Raw genomic sequence first — 15,592 nt, 5'->3', positions numbered from 1 at the left:
ATCGAAAAATTTACATTCTTTCATCGTTTACTTGTCCTCATCTTATTTCAGACCTGTATTACTTTATTTATCTTGTAGAACACAAAAAGAGATGTTTAGCAGAGTGTATAAGCTGCACTTTTTCATACAATGAAAGTGGATCGGGATCAAGGGCTGTTGAGCTCCGGAAAGATACATCATATAACTCTGTAAAAGTGATTTATATAGGTTGAACAGACTGAATTTAGGTTCTTAATCGATGAAAATGTACCATGTACTTTTATTGTATGGAACAGACCAGCTTGGAAATTTTGCTGTGAACATGGGGGTTAATATTGAATTTATCTTCTTTAGCAAATTAATGGATTGCTTAAGCGGTGTAAAGGTTTAGCTGTTTTGAACCACTCATGACTTTTTTTCCACCACCTCATTGTGCCAGCTCATCTAGGGAGATTTAATTGTTCACTTGTTTTGTTTATTTATTTCTTTTAGTACCATTTTTTTCTCTTTATTTGTTATGGATATAGGCAGTAAAAATAACAGAGGAAGTAAACCGTGCACATTGACTGTTATTTGACTTAGCAGCAGTGAATTTCCATAAACATGAGTGCAGAGATTTATACTGTCGGTTTTCATAGAGCTCTTATTTGTAGTAAAACCCTGCATAGGTATTATCTGTCTGTTATTTACACTTTTAATTCAAATTTACTACATTTAAGCATCTGTGGACTGGGCATGAATGCATTTTGGATGCCAGTGACGGCCATATCGTCTGTTACACAAATGAGGTCGCCGTTCGTTAAATCTATTTGAGCAAATTAGCTGGAAACGGACAACCGTAAACATCTGTTGCTGTTGGACTCCGGCGTCTGTCTGTGTCTCTCCTGCTCATGTGTTTGTGTAAATATGTGTGAAGGAGAGGAAGAGGGGGAGAGGAGACGCATTGTGTTGTACTGACCCGGTTTTGTCCCACAGGCTTAACCCCTGCTCCTCTCTAGATTAATTTTGCATGTGTTTGTGCTTTATGGTCAGGCGTGGGCTGAGGGGATTTACTCTGTTTGACACCTCCTCAAATACAGTGTGGGATTGTCTTCACATTGTGCTTGAAGGATTGTCTGACGCCTTCTGATTATGAGGGGAAGAGGGGGGGGTGATTGTCCAGGTGGCCGTGGTAGGGGTCAGTCAATCCAAGGGCTCTCTAACCATCCCTCCATCCATCTCTCTCGACTTTGGTTTTACGGCTATTGATTCAAACACCCGACATCTGTGATATGATCTGTTACAGGAAACCTGCTTACAACAGTTATTGTTAGGACTGTTGAATTTTATTTTAAAATAATAATAATAGTAATACTAATAATAATAATAGAATTCTACTTAGGTGTTTTTTAATATGCCGTAATTTATTTATATTAGGCACAATGCAATACTTGTTCATATTATTAGTAGAAGTAGTAGTTGTAGTGGTGGTAATATGTATTTAGTCAAATATAAATAAATAGATATAGTTTTTAATTGTTTTAATTTATATTAGACACTAAACAATTCTCATTGTTGTTTTCATCATCATCATCATCCTCATCATCAATAATTATAACAACAATAGCTTCCATTGTTTTGGGATTTAAATAAACTATTTAAATACAAATATATATATTTATGTTAGACACAATACTTGTTGATATCAGTAATAAAATACATTTTGTTTTATTTTAAATGAACAAATAAATAAACATCATTGATACATATTGATAGCCTTAATATTAATATCAATAATAATACTGAATTGTTGTCATTTTAATAAACACATATTTTTATTTATAAATTTTAAAAACTATTTAATTCTCGTTGTTGATCATGTTTTTATTATTACTGTTGTTGTAGTTATTATTATTAATGTTGATGATGGAAATGTATTGTTGCATTGTAAATAAATAGTTCATTTATTTTAAAAAATTATATTAGACAATTCAATACTGCTGATATTATAAATATTATTAGTAATATCAATAGTAATAGCAATATTTACATAAACAGTACCTTGATATAATTTTTTTTTAGCATTACAATTATCAACAATAATATGTATTGTGTTGTATTTGTAATAAATAAACACAAACATGATTTTGTTCACATCTTTTAACCCTGATCTGTGTGTTCATCTTACAGCTGTACTGACTCTTGATCTCTGAGCTTGATTAACCCATCAAGTTCTGCGTTGCTCTGCCTGCAGCCGGCACACTGGGGCTCAGACTGATTTAGCCACATCGATGGCACTGGGCCCAGCTTCAGCTTTAGAAAGACCCCCTTAGCCTGTTCCACTGCTGAGAGTTTGCTTAAACACATATAAATGGGCTTGCAAAGTCTGTGTTTCATAGCATGTGCAGTACAGGAAGAATGAGTCATACACTTTTCAGGACATAACCACCAACTTTTCAAAATTTCACAAATGTTTACTTGCCCTGAGGGTGCTCTACGGGTGATAGATGAGAGCACGCCTGGTCCCGACCCTTGAGACACAACCGGAACAAGAACACAGCATAGCACTGAAAGAAAACTTCCTTTATGTTCCCCCTTTGGACTGGTAACCCTTTACTGCACTGTCACTGGTTGATATTTTCAGCAGGGTGTTTCTTCTCTGCTGGGCTGGTGAAGATTTTGCACATTCTAGATTTATGCAGTGCTTAGTGTTTCCTGCCCTCATCCCAGCCACACTCCTCCGTGTAGCTGCATATCAAACAGACCGGAGATATTTATATCATGGTCTCTGAGCCTGAGGCAGAGGCCCTGCTACTCTACTACTGGAAGAGAGCAGCTTTGACTCAAAAGCCAGTGGAAGAGGTATCGGGAGCTGGTTCTGGAACCTAATTCTCATGTATGTTTACAGACAAAAAGTGCTGAACAACTGGAATTGTAATCAGAATTAGAACCTTTTTTGATTGGCTAGTTTGTTTGATTAGCTTAAAAAGCAGCGATCTGGAGGTTTTATTGCTATAACAGTAATGACTACAACTTCTACCATTTTTGATAAAGAAAATTATACTTAATCTTTCCATGTACTCCGTTCCATGTACGCATATTATGCATTGCATGCTCAAGCTGACATGAACACCATTTACATATATAGTGTAAAACTAAATGAACACATTATCTGAATGTAAGAGGAAGAACATACCCTAACACATTAGTTTAGGTGAATAGTAGTATGCGAGTACTGTAGGTGTAGAAGAGCCCTTGACTGACAGCTCTTCCGAACATCAGTTCTGGCCCTGTGAGGAGCAGCACCTAAGCTCAGAGAGCAGTTCAGCTGAAGGTCATGACGGACTTATTTTCTTTTAATTGAGTTAAGATGGCCAAATAAATGGTCTGCAGACTAGCACATTCATTACTCTCACTCAGCGTCTGCACACACACACACACACACACACACAGGCCACTCACACGCCACTCACTCGCTTTCACTGTTCTGACAAGTCGAACCAGCAACAGTCAAACACACGTGTTTTTCTTGTGTTTTAAATGCATGCTTATAGCCTTCGTCTTTTTATTTTATTTTATTCTTTTCGTGCTCTCTTTGATGTTCTGTGAATCTTCATGGCGGTTTACCTCACATCTCTGCTGGCTTTTTACCGGGATTCTCTCGCTGGTGTTAATGTACAGTCTGTGTTCACCGCTAATGTCTTTAACGGACAGAGAGCAATCCAGCAGCGGTATGACTCTAATAAGCTAATAGCACAGTCTCTTGACAGGTCCATGAGAGTTCATACATTAAATGGATAAGCGCTGCCTTTTCTTCCCAATGCGCATTTCTTTCCCACACCACATAGACTCACTCAGGAACAGTGTTGGGGGATGTAACTTTCAAAAGAAACGTGCTGTAATATTGTGGTATTCATAATGAAAAGTACTACATTGTAAGTATCTTTTCTCTATTTAGTGATATTTTTAAGTGCATATAATATGGAATGGCATTTAGGCCATACCACAAAAAAAATGTGTTTTTAATGTGGCATAAAGTAAGTGTATTTACACTGGAATCAAAATGTACACAAAAAAAATTAAAACACATATTTTTTTAATCTTGCACATCCAATAGAAGACAGTTTTGTTTTGTTTTTTTATTTGTTTTTTTTTGTTTAACATCTAATGCAACATGGGAATTTAATGGTTTTTAATGGAATGTCAGTCAAATAAATGAATAGAAAAGTAACACCTCTGATTTAAAAAGGTGATATGATGTACAATTAATAAATAACAGTGGGTTACTCATTACTCAGTTAAATCATAAAATATTAGTAATAATTGTTTACTTCAACATTAACCCCAACACTGCTCAGGAATAATGGAATAACTTGCACACTTGTCGGAGTGTACACCTGACATTAAACACACGCTTGTTTATTCTTTTCTTTCTTCCTTTGTGTTTTTGTTTCTCTGCAGGTATTTCCTAAAGGATGCTCTTTCTGCCAGTTATCATTACCGCCTTTCCCTTTTGTTATAAATTATAATTATTTCTGACTTTTTTTTTCTTTTCTTTTTTTTTTAAGCATGCACAACCAATCCATCACTCCTCCCCTTTCATCTTCCGTTTCTCCCTTTATTGAATTACCATCAATATGTGTGAGAGTGAAGAAGAAAGGAGAGGACACGAGAGAGGAGGGCCGCAGCTCACCACAACACCCCCTGCCACCAGTGTGTGTAGGGACCCTAGTACAAAATGTGGATCAAAAAGCAACTAATGACCGCCATGTAACAAACACTTACCTACATTGCACGTTGGCTCGTTTTTTCTTTTTTTTTTTTTTTCAGACTAAAAGTTATGTTGTCAGAAAGAGGAGTACTGCCCTTTACCGATTTCAGGGCTGGGCCACAAAAGTAGGTGGCAAAAAGTCATGATTTTACTGTGTTTAAACATAGCACAAACAGATCAGTGTTCATTAGTTAATGAGTTGGTCTGATATAAGGAAAAGCTCCCTTGATATGGTAACATTTATCACCTACTGAATAGCGGAGCGCACCCATTGCCAGCTTTATGGATATTTTCTGCAACATAAAGCAATATTATTTGGAAATTTAGAAAGAAAGAAAGAAAGAAAGAAATATTTGAAATATAAGTGCTTTGTAACATTATTAACATCTCTACGGTCACTTTTGTTCGATAATTAATGTATCCTTGCTAAATAAAATGAAAAGGCAGACAAATTAGTACACAATGTTTCCCTAAGAATTCACAATCCACCACTGGTTATTAACTTAAAATTTGTAACACAAATCTCAAGTATTGCTGCTCAGAATGTTCGTTGAAATAATGGTAAAAATAACCTTTGGCCGTGTTTGCACTGTGCTGTGATGTTATTACTAATGTGCCATGTGTATGACTGGTTGGAGCTGTGTCTATATTTGGCATGCGTCTAGAAAATACAAATAAAATATTGAAATATTTATGCTCAGAAATTTTTCTTCTTTCTGCTTTTGTGCCCCAACTATCCATTTATCTCGGCATGTTGTTGTGGAGTGTACATACATCATAAGCTTGTTGGAACACCACCTACAATGCTGGAATAGATTTTGGATGAAGCTTGCGCATAAGACCTCACCGGCTTCATGTGTGCACCCGTGTGTAAGATACACAACAGTAGGACTGAAAAATAGGATGTGTTTGTGTGTGTGAACTGCATTTTTAATGAATAGAGTCTTGCCATGTTTGAACTCTGTCATCTGCAGGATTCAGTCAGGCTGTTGTAAATTTGTGCTGTATCTGAATGCGCCAAGTGTTCTTGTTTTTCTGTGTCCCCTGATATCACTGTAGCTAACCTGTATGACTTTCTTCTGTAAAACATAAAAGAAGATATTTCGAAAAATGTTGCAAATATTTTGTATCATATGCATTTAAAAGTCAGTGGGGTCCAGTGCTGTTTTTGACTCCACGTGGTTCTTGGTAAAATGTTCTATTTTATTGCTGAAGTATGTACTGACAACAAACTTTATAATGGTAAATTTCAGTAATATGCATTTATTTAAATTTAAGTTAATTATAATTATAATTTCTGCAGTTGCAAATTGCATGTTCATTGTGAACAGGCAACTTTCTGGTTGTTTGTTCTGTCACACCAAAGGTATGGACAAAAACAGCTGAAACATTCTTTAAAATATCTATTTTTATGTTTTGCAGAAGAAAGCAGTTCATACAGGTTTGAAACAACATGATGGTGAGAAAGTACTGACAGATTTGTCATTTTTTGATGAATGACTCCCTTAATGCCGGCAGTAAATGACAGACTAGACGCATACAGACTAAAGCCCAACTGTGAATGTGAACTTTTGTTCACAAAATTTTACTTGAGCGGTAAACAGAAATGAGCAGCATGTGATTGTGGATTGCTGTGAGGATGGATGTCCTCCAGCTGCATGGTACCTCCAGTCAGCTCTCGTCTCACCAGCCCGTGGCCAAGCCAGCTCCATTTACGACCGCTGCGTTCAAAAGCTGCCATTTGTTTAGATAAGTCTTTGATACTGAATGTTACACTTCTTGGCTTTGCATGATGGCGCAATCCACTTTTTAACTCTTCACGCCGCGCCGCTGTGCTTTATAATCAGCTGTGACGATTATACGATAGAAAATACGCTCCGATCGCTCCCCGTGTTTATTTTGGGCCGTGATACTTGGCCAAAAACAATACCAGTCAAAACAAAGCAGGGCTTATGTGTACTCGCAGTAATTTGCACTGTCTGTGAAGAGGTTTTTGCTTTCCTTTGAAGTGTCCGGTGCCCAAATTACAGTGCTGCCATAATAAAGTATTACCATGCAATTACCCAGCAGCGCACTACACACAGCAGCCGAGCAGAGAAAGTGCTGAGAATAGTGTGTGTGTGTGTCACAGTGCCACGCTGTGAACAGGACCGCTTGGCTCTACAGTGGGCGGCTTTCACCTGAGGTGGCAGGGCCTGATGAATTATGGAGAGCTGGCAGCTTCATCAATGGTTCAACGACAGCGCAAAATATGCAGCTTGTTTGCACCAGCCGATGCGTTAACAGCAAATGTAATTTTAATTAATGCTGAGCCTTCCTGCTTCGCTTGACAGCTGCTGTAACCACGAACAGGGGTTGGTGACAGCTATTTCTGGTGTGCAGGTAGCACAAAGGCTTTAAAATTTTCACAAACTGAGATGCCTGCCTTGTGTTTGCACTAAGGCCCTTGGGCCACTTTCCCTTCATCTTAAAAAAGAAAAAAGGCACACAACCAGGTCAACACAACATTACGCGCCAGCCATTTAGAGATGGTTTTTAATTTGTTGCCACTTGCTTCAAGTCTGGGGAGTAGTATTATTCAGGCTTCCATAGAAACCAAAGTTACACCTCATTGGCAGTTGAGTCTCCTCCCTGCTACAGACGCCTTGATTAAAACCAAAAGAGAGAGTGATGAGACAAACCGCATGCTTAGTGACTCATACACACCAGGCCTGCAGCAGATGCGCGCTCGGCGATCTCTAATCAAATCTCGCTTTAGTATGTCATGGAAGGATTTGGAGACAAACTCACTCTTTATGTCAGTAGCGGAAGTTTTCCTGAAGCCGAATCTCCTTGCTTGCATTTATCTCAGCACAAGGCTTCTGCTCTTGGATACTCGGGGTCAGTCGTGGCTGAAATGAGAACCAGGGACGGGCGCGGGGTCAGCAGCTGGTGGAGGATATGGCAATCATTTATAAAAATATGCTTTCCCAAGCCCACAAAAACAAAAGCCCCAAACTCAACAGCTGGGAAGGGTTGGGAGTAGCCCCAAGGCTGGCAAGTTCCCTTCCAGATGGAGAGGTTAGGCCGAGGCTAGCCAGACAGCTTCACTTAAACTTCCGATTCCCATTAGGCACAGAGAAGATTGCAGGGGAAGGGAAGAGGAAGAAAAGCAATGAGCATGACTGCTCTGTTTTTTCGCCCCGCTTAATCAAATAAAGCCGGAAGCTTCCGAGACGGAAGAATTGTGTTTATTGATACTTATGAATACTCAGAGTTTGTTTGTTTTCGAAATCCTCCCTCTTGCTGTGTGATATTGGTGTTTGTGGTCAGCCATTCCTCTCTTCGTCTTTCTTTTTTTTTGTGCAAATCTTTTTTTCTGGGAGAGTTACGTTATCGCTTTTTTTTTTTTGTAATATTATTATTAATAGTACATTTAAAAAAATTGAACCATTGGGAAATTTCACAAACCCATTCAGCTTCGAGTTAATAGCCATGCCTTGTCAAATACTGAATGAAACAGGTCTTAAATAAGAATTGATGACCTTCTCTCGGTCTTCTGTTGTTCTGACACCCCACGCAGCTCAGAAGTAACGGGGTCCTGGTGTGGATATTATGTTACCATTGGCTCAACCCATTTGAAATGTGTAATTGCCGTCTCAAAGCTCCAGAACCTGATGAAGACGGCCCCTTAAAAAGAGTAATGTACACAGAAGCCTTGGGAATAGATCCATGGCACATAATGCGTATCTTGTGTGAGTCGGTGTTAGGAGCTAGTGGCTATAGAAAACGACACGAGGGGAAGTTGACAAGGGGTCCGCGCAACCTGGCAACCTTTTGAAAGCGTACATGTGATATTCATTGAGAAAGACGCTGAGCGTTTACCGCTAGAAGGCCGAGCTCCTGATGTATTAAGCTCTGTGAGGTCCGATGGGAATTAATCAATGAAATAGCAGAGGCCTGAGGCAAGTTTGCACCTCTCTTTCAAGCCCCACAGCAAATGTCATATTCAGTTTTTTAATGAAACTCCGCTTAAAGCCTGCCTGAAAAACGAATAGTGTGTTTTGTTTAGAAATGAAACAGCTCTTCAAGTCATTTATTTTAAATGCGCACTTTCTGTATGAAGGCTGTGGCTTAGTTATTATTATGAAATGTGGATTTGGTTTTAATGCACATGTGTAAAAGCAATTGAAATCAGATCGTATCACAAAAAGACATTACCATCATATATATTAATGATCCGAAAACCTCACAAGTGAGTGATGACTTTACGGGTTACCATTACACATTATGTAAAGACATTTTGTGTTGCTTTTTGTCTCATTTTGGCTGGGTATGTTTCTGCTGAGCATGTGAGGTAATCCAGAACCCCTTTAAGCCGACAACCATCGACCCCTTTGGGCTCTAAACACACCAGCAGGGCTGAGGGGTCATGACCTAAGAGGTCAGGGTGGCGGACAGCAGGGGCAGCCATCACAGGCCCATTACTGGAGGAAATTGGAAACACTGACCCAGCTCAGACACGGACAGCATGCGCTCTGACGCCATTTGTAGCGCCTAATTGTGCCATAATTAAGATGAACTGAATGGGGGGGATGGGAGTGGTGCTGGAAGGAGCAGCAGACAGGAAAGAGGAAAGCTATCATCACATTTCACATGCACGCGTTCGCACAGTGTTAGCCTGAGTGGACGTGACTGCAGTGGTGTGTAGTTTTTATTTACAGTTTTGACTGCGTATTTAAAGATGATCACATTAAATCACACTCTTTAGGTTTAGTGTCAGATTTTATTACTTTCTTGGTGTTGCATTTTATTGTTATATTGTCTCTTTTTTTCTTCTTTTTTTTTTTTAAACAGGTTTGTTTTCATAATGCAGATTTTTACATTGGACATCAATTGGCTGTTCAACATTTTTTTTTTTTTTTTTTTTTATGATTCAAGACATAATTTACTATGCGAAATACATTGTGGCTAACAGAAATCATGTCTATTCCATAATTAGTATACTATGGGTTGTATTTTTTGTATTATTATTTATGAATTTTTTGGACTTTGCGTAATTTTGTTAATGGATTTTGAGATTGAGGGCATGTCACAACCACATTTGTCCAATTTAATTTTTCTTCTACTTTCTATGATTTGACAAAGATTTGATTATTTGATTGGATGTGTTGCCTTGTCTTCCTTTGTAAAGTTAGGAAACATATTTATTTGTCATGATAATCTTTGGGTTGTGAGCCACCAATTGAGAACCGCTGATTTAAAAGACAATTTTAGACATCTATTACATGAACAAAAGAAGAAAAATCACAGAGTTTAGTTGTGTGGTTTGCAATTTTGCCATCATTTTATATTACATAAAACAGGCCTGCGACCGCAGCATAGCGATCCTGTGTAACACAAGACCGTGAGTTCTGGGGCCGCGGATCTTTCTCTATTTGCATGTTTGAAACGACAGGGCCTCACCTTTTAATGAAAGAAAGCAGCTCCCCTCCATGTTCATTTCAGCCATGTTGCATTAGAATAAAGAGCTCTGCGTTTTCTCAGTCAAACTCCCATTCTCAGAAATTTCACCACTTAAAACCTGCCCTCTCATGCTCAGTTCAAACCGAGCCTCTGATCAGAGTCAGATGAAATTGGATGTTCGTTTAAACATGGATTGGAGCAGTCAGATATGCTGTTTTGTTTATGTGTGTTTGTGTGTCAGACAGAAATGAATGGCAGCCATTGGCTTCCTTAGACCGGGCCGCTCTGTAAACAGACACCTACCGGCAGCTGGGCGCTTGGCAACTGGACAGACTTGCATGTAGAGAAGGATACTGACCCCACCGTCTAACTGTCTCCACACACACACACACACTCACTCACTCACTCACTGCTACCCCTTCCTGTGGCTCGGCCGTGACTCGTCCCGACTCCCACAGTGACAGACAGTGGTGTGTTTACTGGCTTTCCGGAAACCTCGACAGGAAGAGCATATCTCTCCACTTCCAAATTTGTATTTTTTAAATCAACACTTTGCATCGTTTATTTGTGCCCAACAAGAAGTCAGCGTGATTTATTTTGCTGTAATCTAAAGCCACTGTCTCCATTTCCTAAAATAAAGCGCTGGAAATGCCTGGAAGAATGTAAACTGAATGCTGGAGAAATTATACAAATACAGATAGCAGTGAGCTCTTAGTCCAAATGTTTTCTCTGAAGTGCGCTGGGGAGCCTCTCGAGGCTTGCCAGGAAAACACTCAAACTTATCTTTCTTCCTCTAAGCTCTTGTTGGAGACCTCCTCCTGGAGTGAGAGCTCAAGTACTTGTTTTAACAGCTAAACATGCTTTTATCTTACACAACAGCTTTTATCCTTCATTGCGACAAGAATGACGCGTATAATATAATTCAGTGATCAAGCATATATTTATAAATATATACTGTATGCTTATAATGAATTTGTTTATTTTATTATGATTTTTTTTTTAACTTAGGTATTCTTTTTTTATTTCATTATTTTAAAATGATTAATGTAGTATGTTATATATTTGTTTTAATATTTATTTTTAGGATTTATTATTTTAAAATACATTATAAAGGATTTTTGTATTTATTATTTACAATATTTTGTATTTATTTTTTATGCATAGTATTATAATTGTTTTTATTTATTAAATGTATTAATTATTATTTAAAAATGCATTATATGGTGTTTTGTTTATTAGCGATTGTTTTCTAATATGCTTATTTTTATTTTTTATTATTTAATTCTATTTTAATATAAATTATTTTGTTTATTATTTAAAATATTGTGTATATTTATTATTTTTCATTTTTTATATTAGTTTTTTTTTTTTTAAAGATGCATTATATAGTATTTTATGTATTTATTATTTCTTGTGTAAGAACCAGAGTTTGACAGTTTTGTTCACTTGTAGCACTTGAGGAAATGCATCAGCTGTGTATTTGTGGTACAAATCAGCATTGCTCTATCTGGTCTCTTCTCTAATAATTCATCGAGAGAACCATTAATATTCAGCACATTCTTCTTCGCTCTCACTGTCCTACTCTCTGATCATCACTCCTAAACAAGCTTCGCTTTATCATCACTGCCAACACTTCTCTAATAAAGGCCTGTATGCAATCACCAAAACACACCAGAGGCTCGCAAACTACAGCCTGTTTGTTCCTGCTGCCTAATGCCGGGCTAAAATTAGGGCCCTCGGCCTACCAGCAGCCTATGATTACCATGTTGTTTCTCCATTTCCATGATGGATGTAGTGTAGGTTTGGTGTTAAAATGAGGGTTGGACTTTGCGTGGCTTTGACGGAGCAGAGGACAATTATTAAATCCGCATGGCCAGCTTTCTTCCGAGGTTGCCTTCCTTCATACGACAACTCCTTCTAATACCCTAAGATCCACTTAACCTAAAACGCCTCGCTGTCTCCTCCAACTGTCCACCCTGTCTGACCAGAGGGAGACACATGGTTACTACAGCTACTTGTGTTAAATGTCACGCATGTTGAGGCGATCTCTGTCTGTCTGTGTCTCTCTCTCACACACACACACACACACACACACACACACTTACGGCCCTCTGAAGGCATAAGTGGCTGTCTCTTATCACCAAGTATGTGAAAAATGTGTAATGCTGGCAGATCTGAATTTGATTAAAGTGAGGAAGTTTACAGAGGAGGTAAAGTTTGATGAGCAGGCCTGGCAAAGCAGCACAGTGACTAAATTGGTTGTTTCACTCCAGGCACGCAAAGAAGGGGTCTTTTTTCTTCTTCTTCTTCTTTTTGTCATACTAAAGGGCTTTTAATGCGAGAGGTTAGCGTATGACTGATTTCATCATCATAGTGCGGTCTGTTTTGTTTCAGTTGATTAACTTTATTGTTATTCCACAAGTGTTTTTAAAGGCTTTGCTGGATGTCATTCTAAGAGCATGTGAGCGAAGATTTAAAACTTGTCTGATTGAGCTTTAATGTTTTTAATGAAAGTAAATGATGAGGGACTAGCATTCCTCAGAAAACATTCTGGGTCTATGTAATGTAGTCTGACCTAGACATTGTTTTCCTCGTTTATTTAATTAACTTGTTTATTAAAGTTTGAAATATACGTATGTGTGATACATATGCATGTAAATGCATGATTATGGCATATAAAATAATAATGATTACAGGTGCTGGTCATTTAATTAGATTATCATCAAAAAGTTGGTTTATTTCACTAGTTCCATTCAAAAAGTGAAACTTGTATATTATATTCATTCATTACACACAGACTGATATATTTCAAATGTTTATTTCTCTAAATTTTGTTTGATTATAACTGACAACTAAGGAAAATCCTATATATATATATATATATATATATATATATATATATATATATATATATATATATATATATGAAATGCTTTTTGATCGAGATGACATCCTTATGCTTTTATCAGGTGTTGTTTTTTTTTTTTTTAGTTATATTTTATTTTCAAATTAATAACTTGTCATGTTTTTTAATTAAAAACTTTTTTTTTTTTTGTGGCAAATTTATATAAATAAAACCAAAAATCCAGACGCCAATACAAGTACGTACAAGGCAGCAAAATAATAATGTTGACGTTCTAGTGTACATTCTCTGCGTCCATTATACATTACGAAACCCTAGTGCCCTGTAAAACGATATGTATAACAGGCCTCTCAGACCGAGGCTCCGTCGAGTGTAAATATTTGGAGAATTGAGAGTCAGAGCAGTCACTGTTACAGTCAGAAGGCTCTTGAACTATTCGTCTCTCATGCCTGGTGGCGAAAGGGATGTACCACTCCGTCTGCTGGTTCGCTCTTTGCCTCTGTGTTCCATCTTTGACCTCTGGAGCCAGACACTCGGGGTCCTCAGTCACTCGTCAGTCTGATGTCAATGGCAGGCTAGCAACTGGACAAAGTCAGTTTTGTTTTGGGGAATGTTGGTGATTGTGAATTAGGCTTAAGGGGCAGGGAGGGCTGGGGATGTTGTTGTGCTTCAGGGCTGAGCTGAACTTCCTGTAAAGGTGTAAAGGATAAAAAATCACTGGGAATGGGGTAAGCAAGAGGCGACAAAGGAGATGAGTGTCTGAGCCTGGATTTAGTTTTCATTTCACTACCATAACCCAACCCAAGAGGCATATCCTTTCAACTAATACGCTTTGTACCCACTGTATACTTGTAAGGTCCTTTTTCCTGCCCAACTTTCTCTACATCATTATTTTAATAAAGTGTCATTAGCACAGTTATTGAGGCAATTAGCTTGTTAGAAGACCATCCATCAGAGAACAACAAAAACTAAGCGAGGTCACGGTCAGCAGACGCAAATGTCAGGTCACAGCGTGGGCAAAGGAGGCGTTGTCTGAAACACCCTGTGTGTCTTATTATGGGGGTTGCTGCCTCCTTTGAATCTCATTACGGCTTTAAAAGAGGGGCTCAAAGTATGTAAGAGCTGGCGTTAAATGTTTGTTTTCTGCTTTCAGTCGCATGGTTTGCGAGTCTTTGCGGGGGTGCGTTTGAGGGGCCTTTGTGCAATGTGACAAAAAGAAAACGGCTTTGTCCCCGTGCGGCATTGCAAAATATGATTTGTGATGAGGACCCCGGGCCTTTTCTTTCAAGAAACCAGTTTTTATTCTCTGCTAGCATTCTAATCAGCATCGGTCCCTTGAGTTAAAGCATTGACATAAAGCCACAGTGTTCATCTGAGTCACTTCTGTCCCGTAGGCGCAAGAAAGGAATTTAGGCATCTGTCATCTGCCAGACATTAGGCATCACAACCAGATCCCTTCCTGTTTTTTTTTTTTTTATCACTGTATTTTAGCCAAATAAAAGCAACCTTGGTGAATGTAAGAGACTTTCAAAAAACTTTGAAACAAATTATTCCGACCTGAAACCTTTGAACATTAATATACATGTGCAGCTGCATCGATTCAATAACATCTGCAATAGGCGGATAAATGCTCAAAATGATAAAACACCTACTCTGCAGGACTAGGTGAAGGCAGCTGACAGGAGGAAACTGATTCTGCTTCCCGACAACACCGACATGAGCGGTGTCCTTGTGCATATCCTTATTCAACATGAAAACTTAATGGTTTGGGCCGAGAAGGCTGCTGATGAGTTCACCAGAGCTGTGTGCACGATGCATCAAGAGAGAAGTTCTCATCTTCTTGGCCAAAGATGTGAAGATTGAACAGGACAAGTCATTAAGTTTTCACCAGCCTGCTCTCCCAGGCACCGCCTCGCCCAGGGCTCCCAAACCTCCCGCTGCACTATGGGATAGTGCAGTGTTCAAGGGGGTGTCACAGCAGCGGAATTTGTACGAGAGCTTGAGGCAGTTTACAACACTTCCTAGTTCTCTCCTTTCTCGCTTTTCTGTCTAATTCACGCTTTCTGGAGCAAAAGCTTTTTATGGGTTGTGTCAAGGGAGCTTCTCTGCGGATAAATGACAGGGTTTGGGGAGCAATGTTTACCCAAGTATCTTTCTTTGGCAGTAATGTGAAGGAAGTCTTAGGGCCTTGACCATGCCACGGTGCTTTCTGGACCCAGCGCTTTATTTACTCTAGCGCAACATTAGCTTCGGTCTCTCTATTACAGATCTCACACGAGGAGTAGCGTTTATGGCTGTCCTGGGAGATTTGTTCAAATTAGACCTCTAGAGATCATATAACCGAAGTAGAAACAAATGTTGCCACTTTTCCAAATCCTCATCCTCCGTAGCGGACGAGATGGGGGGCGGTGTGAGAGCCGAAGCTGTGAGTGGGAGGCCGAGCTATGCCACGGCCCTGGCTTCATTCAAGAGCCTCCACGTTTAAGATGGTAATGAATGGCCGTCAATGAAACGGGCTCCTGTGCTGATATACGCAACAAGCTTGCCTTTCTCAC

General features: G+C 38.9%; 1 protein-coding gene across 7 annotated transcripts in view; it reads left to right on the top strand.

Moving 5' to 3' along the window:
• The window catches only part of LOC128029170 (BCAS3 microtubule associated cell migration factor), a 223,762-nt gene that overhangs the window by 134,256 nt on the left and 73,914 nt on the right, over positions 1-15,592 (top strand). Inside the window, exon 23 of one of the 7 annotated variants that reach the window (XM_052616771.1) lies at positions 4,527-5,576. The exons of 5 other annotated variants lie outside the window; for them this stretch is intronic. In XM_052616771.1, the coding sequence (XP_052472731.1) occupies positions 4,527-4,603 (77 nt within the window). In that variant the 3' untranslated portion in view covers positions 4,604-5,576. Of the gene's footprint in view, positions 1-4,419; positions 4,446-4,526; positions 5,577-15,592 lie in introns of those variants that run through there. One more of the 7 variants, XM_052616775.1, reaches the window with a different exon arrangement.

The sequence above is a fragment of the Carassius gibelio genome, chromosome A15 (assembly GCF_023724105.1).
Source record: "Carassius gibelio isolate Cgi1373 ecotype wild population from Czech Republic chromosome A15, carGib1.2-hapl.c, whole genome shotgun sequence".
Taxonomy (NCBI): domain Eukaryota; kingdom Metazoa; phylum Chordata; class Actinopteri; order Cypriniformes; family Cyprinidae; genus Carassius; species Carassius gibelio.
The sequence above is the reverse complement of the archived record's forward strand: the minus strand, read 5'-3'. Positions and strand labels throughout refer to the sequence as shown.